The sequence below is a fragment of the Octopus sinensis genome, linkage group LG5 (genome assembly GCF_006345805.1).
Source record: "Octopus sinensis linkage group LG5, ASM634580v1, whole genome shotgun sequence".
NCBI classification, from domain to species: Eukaryota; Metazoa; Mollusca; class Cephalopoda; order Octopoda; family Octopodidae; genus Octopus; species Octopus sinensis.
The window spans coordinates 67,129,656-67,142,155 of NC_043001.1; the positions used below are offsets into that span (position 1 = coordinate 67,129,656).

Below are 12,500 nucleotides of genomic sequence, written 5' to 3' on the forward strand. Positions count from 1 at the left end.
ATAAGACGAATTATAATAATAGTAATATTAATAATAGAAAACAGAAGGGAATATTATGGTTAATTATCCCTTGTAGATCCAAATCAAAACTAACTTAAAGAAATTCTGAATATAATTAAAATATCCTTTAAAATGAATAAAGAGTATTCGAAAATATTCTTAAATAAAAAAAAAAACTATCAGAGTGAGATATTCAAGAAGAAGAAACGTTAGTGATATTATATCCTCAATAAACAACGTCAATTTAAATAAATTCTATAACAATTTAACTTATAGTAATAATTGCTATGGAAGAAATTTAACAAACAAAAAACATAACCTTATACTAAATAAATGCACATGTAAGATAAATCAAAATGTAGGAATAATAATAATTGCAACTTAGATAATGTAATTTATGATGAAATGTACTGTAACCTCTAATGATAATAAGAAAAAAGATTATATAGGATCCACAGCGAATTAAATTAAAAGAAGAATTTCCCAGCATTATCAATCCTTTAAAAATCCCAAATTAAGTAATTCAACAGGTCTAAGTAAATATATATGGGAATTGAAATCTAAAATATAGATGCTTTAAGACTCATGTTTCAAGACTCTACTGAGGCAGAAATTTCCATACCCAGCCCTCACCTTTCTCAACAAACAGCCGACACATATTTTCATAGAGGACTGCAAACAAACAACTCTCATATGAATGGTGATGCTTTTGTTTTCAATCAGCATGCATATATCAAGACAAGGGAAATATGCATTCAATCATGCATCCCCTCCCCCACATACATACTTCAGTAATTACTACAATTAATTGACACATACTATATCTTCATTGTTGGGTTGTATATTTTCATCCAACAGCTCCACTTCTTGATCATCTAAATTCTCATCATGTGATCGTGCCAGCTTCTCCCGAATTCTTCGTTCTTTAGCCTGGAAAATAGAAGGAACACTTGTGCCAAATACGAGGAGAACAAAGTTTACTGAAATTCAGAAAAACTCTACAGAACCATATTGATTTTAATTTAATCACTGTTTATTTAATGCCAGATTTACTGTAATTAATGAGCTACACAACAGGGATGAGAATAAAATGTTGTCTACAGAAACATGACACATTTGAAAATAGATAAATATGCATATGTATATTATATATATATATATATGTGTGTGTGTGTGTGTGTGTGTGTGTGTGTGTGTATATGTATATATATATATATATATATATAATTGTAGATTGATTTGTATCAAGGTATTCAATGCTGCCTAACTGAGAAGATCAATCCACATCTTGTATTCTTAACTCTGAACCAAAATTTTTATCATCTGAAGCAAATGCTTTTTTTCATGATATAATCAAATAATTCATCAATAAAAAATGCTTCTGAAAGAGCTGTAATGAACCTTAACCTGTTTGTGTTCTTATTTTATATATATGAAATTACTGTATATATATATATACAGTAATATATATATAATTATTGATAAAATACAATATTATAACCGAAACAGATAATTTGCAAATTGGTTACATACCAGAAGTTAAAATAAACCCTGGCAATCATCAGAAAAAGTTGAAATGGATGGTATGACATAAGCTTTCCACCATACCATTCCTTTCAGCCCTTTCTGATGATTGTCAAAGTTTTTCGCAACCCTTTCTATTAAACCAATTGGAAAACTGGGCATTAAAAGACTGTGTATTTCATTAATAATAATGTACCACTCTATTAACTAATATTAGGCAGCTGTTTTTTCTAACTTCTGGTTTTTTTTTTTTGCAACAATATACGCGCGTGCACATGTGTATGTGTAAAACATCAAAAAGTTGACAACCTATTCTGAGTTTTGCTCTTGACTGTTCACAGCTGTTCATTTGCTAACTTGATATTATAAACTTATTTATCCTCTCTACTCAGTATATTGTGTTATGTATCAGATAATGTTTGCTCTATGTAGAATACATTTGTATATATGTTACAATTCTTACACTACTAGACAGATAGGCAGATAAATATTAGGTCATCAAGTATGAAATTTATAGAAAAGAAAAAAAGTTTGCTAATCTATATATATAAAACTGTAGTTGTGTGAGTGTCTGTCCCCTTCGATTTAGATTCCTAACTACTCCCACATTTTGCGGTGCAGTTTAACCAAATTCGGGTATCTTATAGTCGTAATTCATATCGAGCCCCTCTGGCTATTAGTGCGCGTCTACGATGAGTCTACGATTTAAAAATAATTTAACATCATTTTTTATTCCATTTTAATGCATAATTTTTCGTGTGTCAATGGTGGCGGAGTTGGCGTCCATGGTCACACCTGCACCTGTTTGCTTCTCCCCCTTCTTCCCTCCCTCGTGAAGCTGTGGGGAAGGGAGTGTAAGGAAATCAACGTCGTAAAGCGTTGTCAAGGAGACCAGCGTTCTCTTAGAACAACGACTTCATGGCTTGAAGACACCAAAACAGAAATGGCTAAGAAAGCCCGAATTGGCATCTATAAGGGAAAAGTAACTCTCTAAAAATGCTTATATAGTTATTTCCCTTACAAACCCGAGCAACGCCAGGTGATACTGCTAGTGTTTTATAAATTGTCACCCATATTGTCAATACACTTTTGCCATTTCAGTGGTAGCTTGTCTAGCCCGGAACTATAAAAACCTGGCAATCTAGAGTCAATAAAATTTTGGAAAGCCTGTTTTACAGCATCGTCAGAATTAAATTTTTTTCCTATCAAAAAGTTATCCAAATTCTGGAAGAAGTGGTAGTCAGTGGGGGCAAGATCAGGTGAGTATGGTGGATGATAGAGAACTTCTAACTTCAACTCCTGTAGTTTTGCCAATGTCATTTTTACAATGTGTGGTCTGGTGTTGTCTTGCAATAAAATAGGAGTGGATCTGTTTGACTAATTTTTGTAAGTTTCTGCATCATTTGGTCGAGTTGGCTGCAATATACTTTGGCCGTGATTGATGAGCCAGGTTTAATGAAATAATAATGGATCACACCTGCGCCAGACCACCAAACACACACCATCAGCTTCATTTGATGAATTTTTCTTTTGGACTGTATTCTTGTAGCTCGTCGTTGTCCAACCATTGTGCTGAACATTTACGGTTGTTGTATTGGATTCATTTCTCATCACAGGTTACAATTCGATTAAAAAAATTATTCATTTTTGTGATTAGAAAGTAGCATAATGCAGGCTTCCAAACGTTGCTGTTTCTGATTTTCATTGATTTCATATGGAACCCACTTATCCAACTTTTCCACTTTACCGATTTGAACTAGGTGAGTCAATATTGTTTGCTTGCTAACACCAAAAAACAACAATAATTCATGAGCACTTTGAGATGGATCTGACTCGACAGTGGCTTTCAGTTCATCATTATCCACCTTTGTTTCTGGTCAACTGCGTTGCTCATTTGTGAGGTCAAAGTTACCAGAACAAAATTTTGCAAACCAATTTGATACTGTCTGCTGTGTAATAACATTAGAATGAAATACTCCATTAACATTCTGAGCTGTCTGTGATGCTGTGTTTCCAAGAAAAAACTCATATTTCAAAACTGCATGGATTTCTGACTTATCCGTCTCTAAACAAAAATAGCAAAAAAAAAAAACGATTTATAAATACTTTATAAAGCGCAAAATGAGTTAGAATAAAGAAATAGATGTGTCAGCTTTCTAAAATAATAATGGCGCAAAATGAGCAGCTGTCAAAGTTTACTATATACCTTACTACAAATTTCATACTTGACGATAAGCACTCTACTGAAATACATAGTGGTTTCATTGAAAGGCAGGACCCCTGAATGAAATAGACTATAATTCTTCAGAACTTAGTGAATGATGCATGTATACAAACTGCAATGTTGCATGGTAGTGAGACATGTGCCCTGAATGCAGAGGACATGTGGTGCAATGTTAGTGTACATGTGCAAGAGAGTGCTGGTGTATTGAGAGAGAAGTTAGGCATAAGAGGAATTAAACTCAGTGTGCAAGAAAGGGGAATCTGCTTGTTTGGCCAGGTGATGCAGATGGATGAGGACAATTGCATAAAGAAGTACAGAATAGTTAAAGTGGAGGAAAGTTGTGGAAGGAAGAGGGAGACCCAGGAAAGCGTGGGACATAATATTGAAGGCTGATTCCAAAATGCTGAAGGAGATCACTGAACACGGAGATATGTGGCGCATTGCTATACTCAAGAAGACATGCCCACCACAACAGACTTGATGTCCTAAAACCAAGACGCCATGTAAAAAGCACTCTATACTCTCTATAAAGTAGTTGGTGTTAGGAAGGGCATCCAACTACAGAAACCAAGCCAAATAGACTATGGGACCAGGTGCAGCCCCTGGCCTTTCCAGTTCCTGTCAAGCTGTCCAAACCATGCCAACGTGGAAAACGAATATATGTTGATGATGATAATTGGTGTCCTAATATTGTTGCAGTCCAAGGAATGAATTCATTGAAACACGGGGGAACGGGACAGTCAACCTTCCACCAATGTTTCACTCTCAGTCACAAGTGCTTAACAAATTTTACCTAGATTTAACTCATGTTGAAAATCTCCATGTTGAATTCTGCAGGCAGATTTTCTCTTAACTTTTCTTACTTAAATAGTATCAAACTTACGTTGTTTAACCCTCAGTCAGCTATGATATGGTCATTATATCGTAGCTCTACATAAGGAAATCCCAACTTATTTTCAGACACTGCATCAATGGTATTATCAAATATTATCTTTCTTTCATGTGTTGTTCGCGGGGAATCTAAGTAAACCGAACGACTACGTAGATGTTCGCTTGTTGGTATGATGTATTTTTAATCTACCTATTCGACTTAAAACTTACAAAAAAAAAAAATCAAGACGGTAAAAAGAAGTTATCTAAGGGAGGCAACTCTGTCTTTCTTACTTCCCTTGGCAAAATTAAGATGCATTTCAACTATTTATATTTCGATTGTCTTCCATTTCTTTTTTTCCATGACTTTTACTTATGTTGCCAGTTGTACCTACTGACAAAAGTTTAATCAGGAAATAAATTTAAAAATCAATAAGTCATGTCTTGTGTTTTAATTCTTTATATTTTAGCTTAAATAATTACCATGCAGAATCGGACAAAATAACTTTCGCTATTTTAATCATGTCTTTTTAATACAAATCCTACTGAGGTTGATAAAATAAGTACTAGTGAAGTACTGGTGATTCTTTATTACCCACTAGGGGCGCTAGTGAAGTACTGGAGTCGACTGGATTGACAATATTACCTCGTCCCCACATATTGGGACTCAGTAATGAAGCGCCTTTTTTGAAAGTGATTGGTATTCTGAATTATTTAGATTAATTAACTGTTTCTGTGACCCAACTCCCACCGATACTTTTTGATAGAGTTTCCTCCCGTTAAAATCTTTCTTGAATCAAAATTGCCGCTCACTTTTGCATCCAAGACACCACAAACACTACATTAATTCTGCCCTAAAACTGTCCTCTTCCACTCTCCGGGGTTCACCACCTTGTATACAGGCACATCAAGGGCAAATGTAAATTGCATCAAGTCAACAAGACACCTGGCCTGACAATGTCCCCCTTATTACTTTCAAACAATGCACTTTAGAGCTAGTCCCCTATTCTCACCAAACAATTCAATCACATGTCTGGCTGTCTGTCTCTCCAGTGTGTCCTATTCTGAAGGAAGCCAACTCCTCTCACCCTGTCTATAATCGTCCTATTTCTTTCACTTCCAACATCTAAAGCATGATGGTGACAGCTTTCAATAACAATTCTCTTCATTGCCTCAGATCTCTCTCCTTCCATAATGACCTCCACCAAATCAATCTTGCTATGTCCCACGATTTCGTTTTGTGCCCTTCCTCCACTCTTCATCATATGTATCAACAGCTTACATGCCAACCCATCCAAACAACTCCTACTCCTGCACAGATAAGCAACCTCCATTCTTCTCTAAATTTCCCCACCCAAATGTCCTCCACAATCTAGAAACTTCATGCTACATCTGCCCTGTATCTATAAAAGGATACCTTGAGAACATTCATCTATATGGCCATGTTCGTCTGATCTCCTTCCACAGCACGAACACACACAGCAATTATCAAGTAAACATTATTACAATTCATCAAGACAGTGAGCTGGCTGGACACTGGGGTAGATGTAATAGACTTAACTATACCCAGAAATTACTGGCCTTGTGCCAAAATTTGAAACTGTTACTACAACCTATTCCTCTCTGAACATGAGAAGCAGGTACAACTAGTACTCTCACCATCACTACAAATGTCTAGCTTCACCACCAATGAAGATCTTTCCTGGTGGGCACACATCCTTTAGCTATTTCGCTTTCAGATTACTCTGTTAAATGTAATGCTTATTTATTTACATTATTTTGAAATTAATTCTGCATTATATCTTCAAGATTTCAATGATGTATATTTTGATGATGTATACTTTAGAATGACATTCTAGGGTAGGTATAAGAGGCCAAATCTGGTCAGTTTGAACATAAAACAAGTAGAGTATTTGTATCGGATATGGCAGCTTTAAATGCTAAAGGGTGAACTAACAAAGACAAAATCATAATGAATAGTCTTTCTTGGAACCTGAAATACTTAATTTCCAGATATCTCTTAACTCTAGACAAAGTTCAAGTGAGTCCCACGATGGAGTGTTGTTCTCACAAATGGGACATTGCTTTTGCTACAATATTCAGACATCTTAGACCAAATACAAACTAAAACTACCTGATAAAAGAAATTTTTTGGTAGAATGTAAGAAATCATTGTACAAAATGATTTCCAACATTGACACAAATTATGGAATCTGATGGCAGGTTGGAATAGCAGATTAAAGAATCCAATTCACATCTGAAGGGTAAACTGGACTGTTACAGTCAGTAGTGGACTGGGTCTAGAAATATTGGTTGCCCGGAGACTAAGGGGGCCCAATTGCAACTACAAGGGGGCCCACCCACAACTACAATGGGGGCTCATACACAACTACAATGCTATCATTTAATTTTTTCTTTTATAAAAAGTATTCTTTTCAACTATCTACAAACACAGCCAGGCTGAAATGATTAATGCATTCTTCCAGCAGTGAATAAAAAATTCTCAAACGTGAAGGGATAGGACCCTTAGATACTAGCATGGGCTCCCATATATGGATTCTAATGGTGCAGGGGCCCACTTGCTATCGAGCAAGCTGGCAACTTGGCCAGTCCGCCACTGGTGACAGTATTTGAACTGGGGGTTTAGTAAAATGTAACTAACCACGATGTAACAGTTTGTAGCTTTTGGTTTTAATAACTCTGGTTGCCAAATGAATGAGACAAATGATTTTATGATTCACCTACTAAAGGCAAATGAGACAGTTCTGTAGAGAGAAAAACAGGTGGATTGGCAGAACAGTTAGAGGACCAGGTAGAAAGCAATATATTTGTTCTGACTCTCCCCACTCCAAGTTCAAATCCCACTGAGGTCAACTTTGCTTTTTATTATTTCAAAGTTGATAAATAAAATACCACCCATGTATAGGAGTTGGTTCTCTATTCTTCTTCCTTGCATTATAAGGTCTATCTTTGTCACATTCGGTCCAAGAATTACGTTTTTGGATACTCAGTCATTAATGCTGCCAACAGGAATTCAGTTGACCGAACAACTGAATGCTCATCATCTCTAAACTTGTTAAAAATAGCAGCCAAACCTCCCTCAAACCATACATCTATCATCTTAAAAATAGACGGACAAATTCGACAACAAATTCCTCAAAGTGGTACTCCAGTATGGCAACAGTTTAATGACTGAAACATGTAAAAGAAAAGAAACAAAGAAAACTGAATAACATAATCTTAGATATATTTTTGATAAGACTGGAAGTTCACAACTGGACCCCCTATGGTCATAGGTCTACATGGCAGAGGCTAACCACCACCACCACCACCACCAACAACAACAACAACAACAAACTGGTTAATTCTACAGTTGTGTACCTTACTATATACAATGTTTTGTTGTACCCCACCCCTTGTTTTATAGCTAGGTGGATAGAAGGTTAGTGATAGAAGCCATCGACTTGTCTGATGATAGATTGCACTGCATGGGAGGGTTTGAGGTTGATAAAAGAATTAAACGTTGATGGTGTGACGTGGTGGGGGTGGGATGTCAGTAATGAGAACGAAGCGGGGTGGGGGACGCCAGAACTAGAACGTTGTGATTCAACAACAGTATATATTATAACCAGCAGTGATGTGAGAGTTACGTCCCCTGACTGTGATGCTAACAATAAATCCATCCATTTTCTCCACACACCATTCCTGGTAGGGTCGTGGAGGTAGAGTCCTCAAGCACCTCCTATCAGTCTCTGGAGTAACATTAATTGAGTGGGTGTGAAGCTCAAATGTAAAGTAGTCGCTCCAGCTTGAGCCACTACTTCTCTGCATTGACAAGTCACAACTTTGGTACTATGAACATGATGATAGATGTATGTGTATATATGTGTATATGTGCAAATACATCAGCCTATCAGAAGCAACCGTCAACAGACTTCCTTGCTGGTTTCCCAAGGGTGACCATCTGAGAGTATGGTCTTGGTCTACATCAGTGTTTCTCAACCGTTTTTACCTGTGGACCCCCTTTGATTCCTATTTGACTCGGATGGACCTTCATAGTCATTCGATGTTTAAAAAATTCCTATTATATTTTTATAATTAAATATTATTAGGAATTGTATAAGAAAAAGTGTTAAGATATTTTGTGTATTGTAGAGATATAACCAGTTTATTGCAGATAAATTTTAACAAAATCTTATACAGATTTTTTACCCCTTATCAATGCAGAGCAGCCGAGGGGCAAATACTCTGAAACTAGTCTGCAGATGCCTGACCAGCAAGGGGAAGTGGCTGACTTCCCCTGTTCGAACGTTATAATGGACACAGGTTCGTGTGTCACATAACTAGCTAGAGGCGATGGCCTCTTGGAGCTAATCAACGGCAGCATTCGTCCTATATTTCTGGACTGCCATATTAGCTTGGCGATAACTATATATATATCATCATCATCACCGTTTAACGTCTGCTTTCCATGCTAGCATGGATTGGACATATGACTGAGGGCTGGCGAACCAGATGGCTGCACCAGGCTTCAATCTTGATCTGGCAGAGTTTCTACAGCTGCATGCCCTTCCTAATGCCAACCATTCTGAGAGTGTAGTGGGTGCTTTTACGTGCCAGTCAGGCAGCACTGGCAACGATCTCACTTGAATCTTTTACACATGCCACCGGGATGGGTGCCAGTAAGGCGATGCTGGTAACGATCATGCTTGAATGGCGTCTTTTACATGTCATCGGCACGGAGGCCAGATAGCCGCACTGGCAATGATCACGCTCAGATGGTGCTCTTAATACCCTACTAGCATAGGGCTTGAGTGCCAGTAATGTGACGCTGGTAACGATCACGCTTGAATGGTGCCTTTTAAGTGCCACCAGCATGGAAGCCGGTTAGCTGCTCTGTCAATGATCACACTCGTATGGTGCTCTTTGCACCCTGCTAGCATGGACACCAGTCATCGAATTTGATTTTGATTTCTAATTTCACTTGCCTCAACAGGTCTTTGTAAGCAGAGTTTTAGTGTCCAAAGAAGGAAAAGGTACGTATAAGTGGGCTGGTAACGCCTCTGGCATAGGCCACGAGATTATTGTCTCATTTAGCTTGTTGGGTCTCCTCACGCACGGCATATTTCCAAAAGTCTTGGTCACTAGTGAAGTCTTGGTGTATATATATATATATATATATCTGTAAAATAATATGACAATTATTCAATACCCAAGATAAAACTCTGAGTTTCGGATACCGAGGTGGAAATCCACAACACCATCTCTTTGGTTATCTGGCATCCGAAACTCAGAGTTTTATCTTGGCTATTGAATAATTGTCACATATTATTTTACAGATAAATTTTCCATTTACATAATATTGAGGTTTCTTTCTTTCTTTTGTTATCTTACTGTTTTTACCAATATATATATATATATATTGGTAAAAATGGTATTTTACAGATATATATATGTATATATATATATTATATATATATATATATATAGTAACTTCTATGCTGGAGTGAGACAGCATGTTCTTTGTTTATCTCCTTAACTTCTTGGAAATTTTAGGTATAATTATACAAATGTGTCCATCTGTTCTAATTTAATTAAATTCTATGTCTTTGTTCAGCTGAAGATTGCTCTGCATTTTAAATTTATGTAATGATTGCATTGTTCAATTAAATGGAGTTGCATGAAACGATCGTACTGTAATACCTCTGGATATCCTTGTTGCTTATTTTGATATATATATATAAATATATATATATATATCTACATATAAAGGAGAATTACAGATATATATATATATACTCTCTCTCTCTTTTACTCTTTTACTTGTTTCAGTCAGTTTGACTGCAGCCACGCTGGAGCACCGCCTTTAGTTGAGCAAATCGACCCTAGGACTTATTCTATCGGTCTCTTTTGCCAAATCGCTAAGTTACGGGGATGCAAACACACCACCATCGGTTGTCAGGCGATGTTGTGTGTGTGTGTGGGGGGGGACAAACACAGACACACAAACATATACACACACATACATAGATATATCATCATCATCATCATCATCATTTAGCGTCCGTTTTCCATGCTAGCATGGGTTGGACGGTTCTACTGGGGTCTGTGAAGCCAGAAGGCTTCATCAGGCCCAGTCAAATCTGGCAGTGTTTCTACGGCTGGATGCCCTTCCTAACGCCAACCACTCCGTGAGTGTAGTGGGTGCTTTTTACGTGCCACCCGCACTGGTGCCAGACAGAGCTGGCAAACGGCCACGAACGGATGGTGCTTTTTATGTGCCACCGGCACGAGGGCCAGGCGAGGCTGGCAACGGACACGAAATACGACGGGCTTCTTTCAGTTTCCGTCTAATAAATCCACTCACAAGACTTTGGTCGACTTGAGGCTATAGTAGAAGACACTTGCCCAAGTTGCCACACAACCACTCCTGTGCCTATATATATATATATATATATATATGTCTGTATGAATTAGAGGTTAAGCAACCATCTAAAGGATAATAAATATCCAATATACTACTGGATGTATACCTACGTGTTTATAACCAAGTGCTTACTATTGCAGTTGAATATTAGGTATGAGTGGGGGTAAAACAGAAATTTACCCAGAATTTATAAGGCAAATAAGAAAATGGAGAGGATAAACAAGTGACAAACATCTGCCTGTAAACATTTAATTATATCTATTTATTAATTGACTAGCAGTATCGCCCGGCGTTGCTCGGGTTTGTAAGGGAAATAACTATAAAGCATCTTTAGAGAGTTATAGCCAAAAAATAGAAAAAAAATTATGGTAAATTTATTTTTGAGAGTTAAAAAGGTCGAGTTGCGTCCCCTAGACAGTCTGTGGTTTGTGTTTCTGATTGTCGACCCCATGTCGAATTTATCGATTTTTTTCAGAACTGGGGGAACTTTTCAAACTTTTCGCTGCGTTAGTTTTGAATTATGACATTGGGCTATGTGTGTGTCAAGTTTCATCAGAATCGGTTGAAAGCCATGGTCAGGGTGAGGGTACAACATGACAGACACACACACAGACAAACTGCCGTTTATATATAGAGAGATTACAATCATATGTATAAGTGATCAAAATAAATGAATGAAATAAGCAAATAAACAAATAAATAAATAAAAAAAATAAATGAGTAGGCACAGAAGTGGCTGTGTGGTAAGTAGCTTGCTAACCAATCACATGGTTCCAGGTTCAGTGTCACTGTATGGTAACTTGGGCAAGTGTCTTCTACTATAGCCTCGGGCTGACCAAAGCCTTGTGAGTGGATTTGGTAGGCCGAAACTGAAAGAAGCCCATTGTATATATATATATGTATGTGTGTGTATATGTTTGTGTGTGTGTGTCCCCCAACATCGCTTGACATTGATGCTGGTGTGTTTACGTCCCTGTAACTTAGCGGCTCGGCATAAGAGACCGATAGAATAAATACTAGGCTAACAAAGAATAAGTCCTGGGGTTGATTTGCTTGACTAAAGGTGGTGCTTCAGCATGGCTGCAGTCAAAATGACTGGAGTGACTAAAAGAATAAAAAAAAGAATAAGAATAAATGAGTGAACAAATATTAAACTCTTACAGCTGTTTCTACCATGGGGTTGTCCAATCTGCCAAGTATTCCACATCATGCCAGTGATATACCTCCATTTTCTTATTTGCCTTATATATACATGCATACATATATATATATATATATATATATATATATTATATATATATATATATATATGTAATAACAAAATAATAAATAAAACATATGCATATATACATACATATATGTACATACCTACATCTATATGTATATATACATGCATATATGGGTGCAGGACACCCAAAAAATGTCAAACACAATGAGAAATGAAAACATAAAAAC

At 36.9% G+C, this 12,500-nt stretch overlaps 1 protein-coding gene across 1 annotated transcript in view; it reads right to left on the reverse strand.

Moving 5' to 3' along the window:
* LOC115212177 (vascular endothelial growth factor receptor 2-like) overlaps window positions 1-12,500 on the reverse strand; it is a 296,084-nt gene that overhangs the window by 47,801 nt on the left and 235,783 nt on the right. The window contains exon 7 of the mRNA XM_029781015.2: window positions 820-930. Within this exon, the coding sequence (XP_029636875.1) occupies window positions 820-930 (111 nt within the window). The remainder of the gene's footprint in view (window positions 1-819; window positions 931-12,500) is intronic.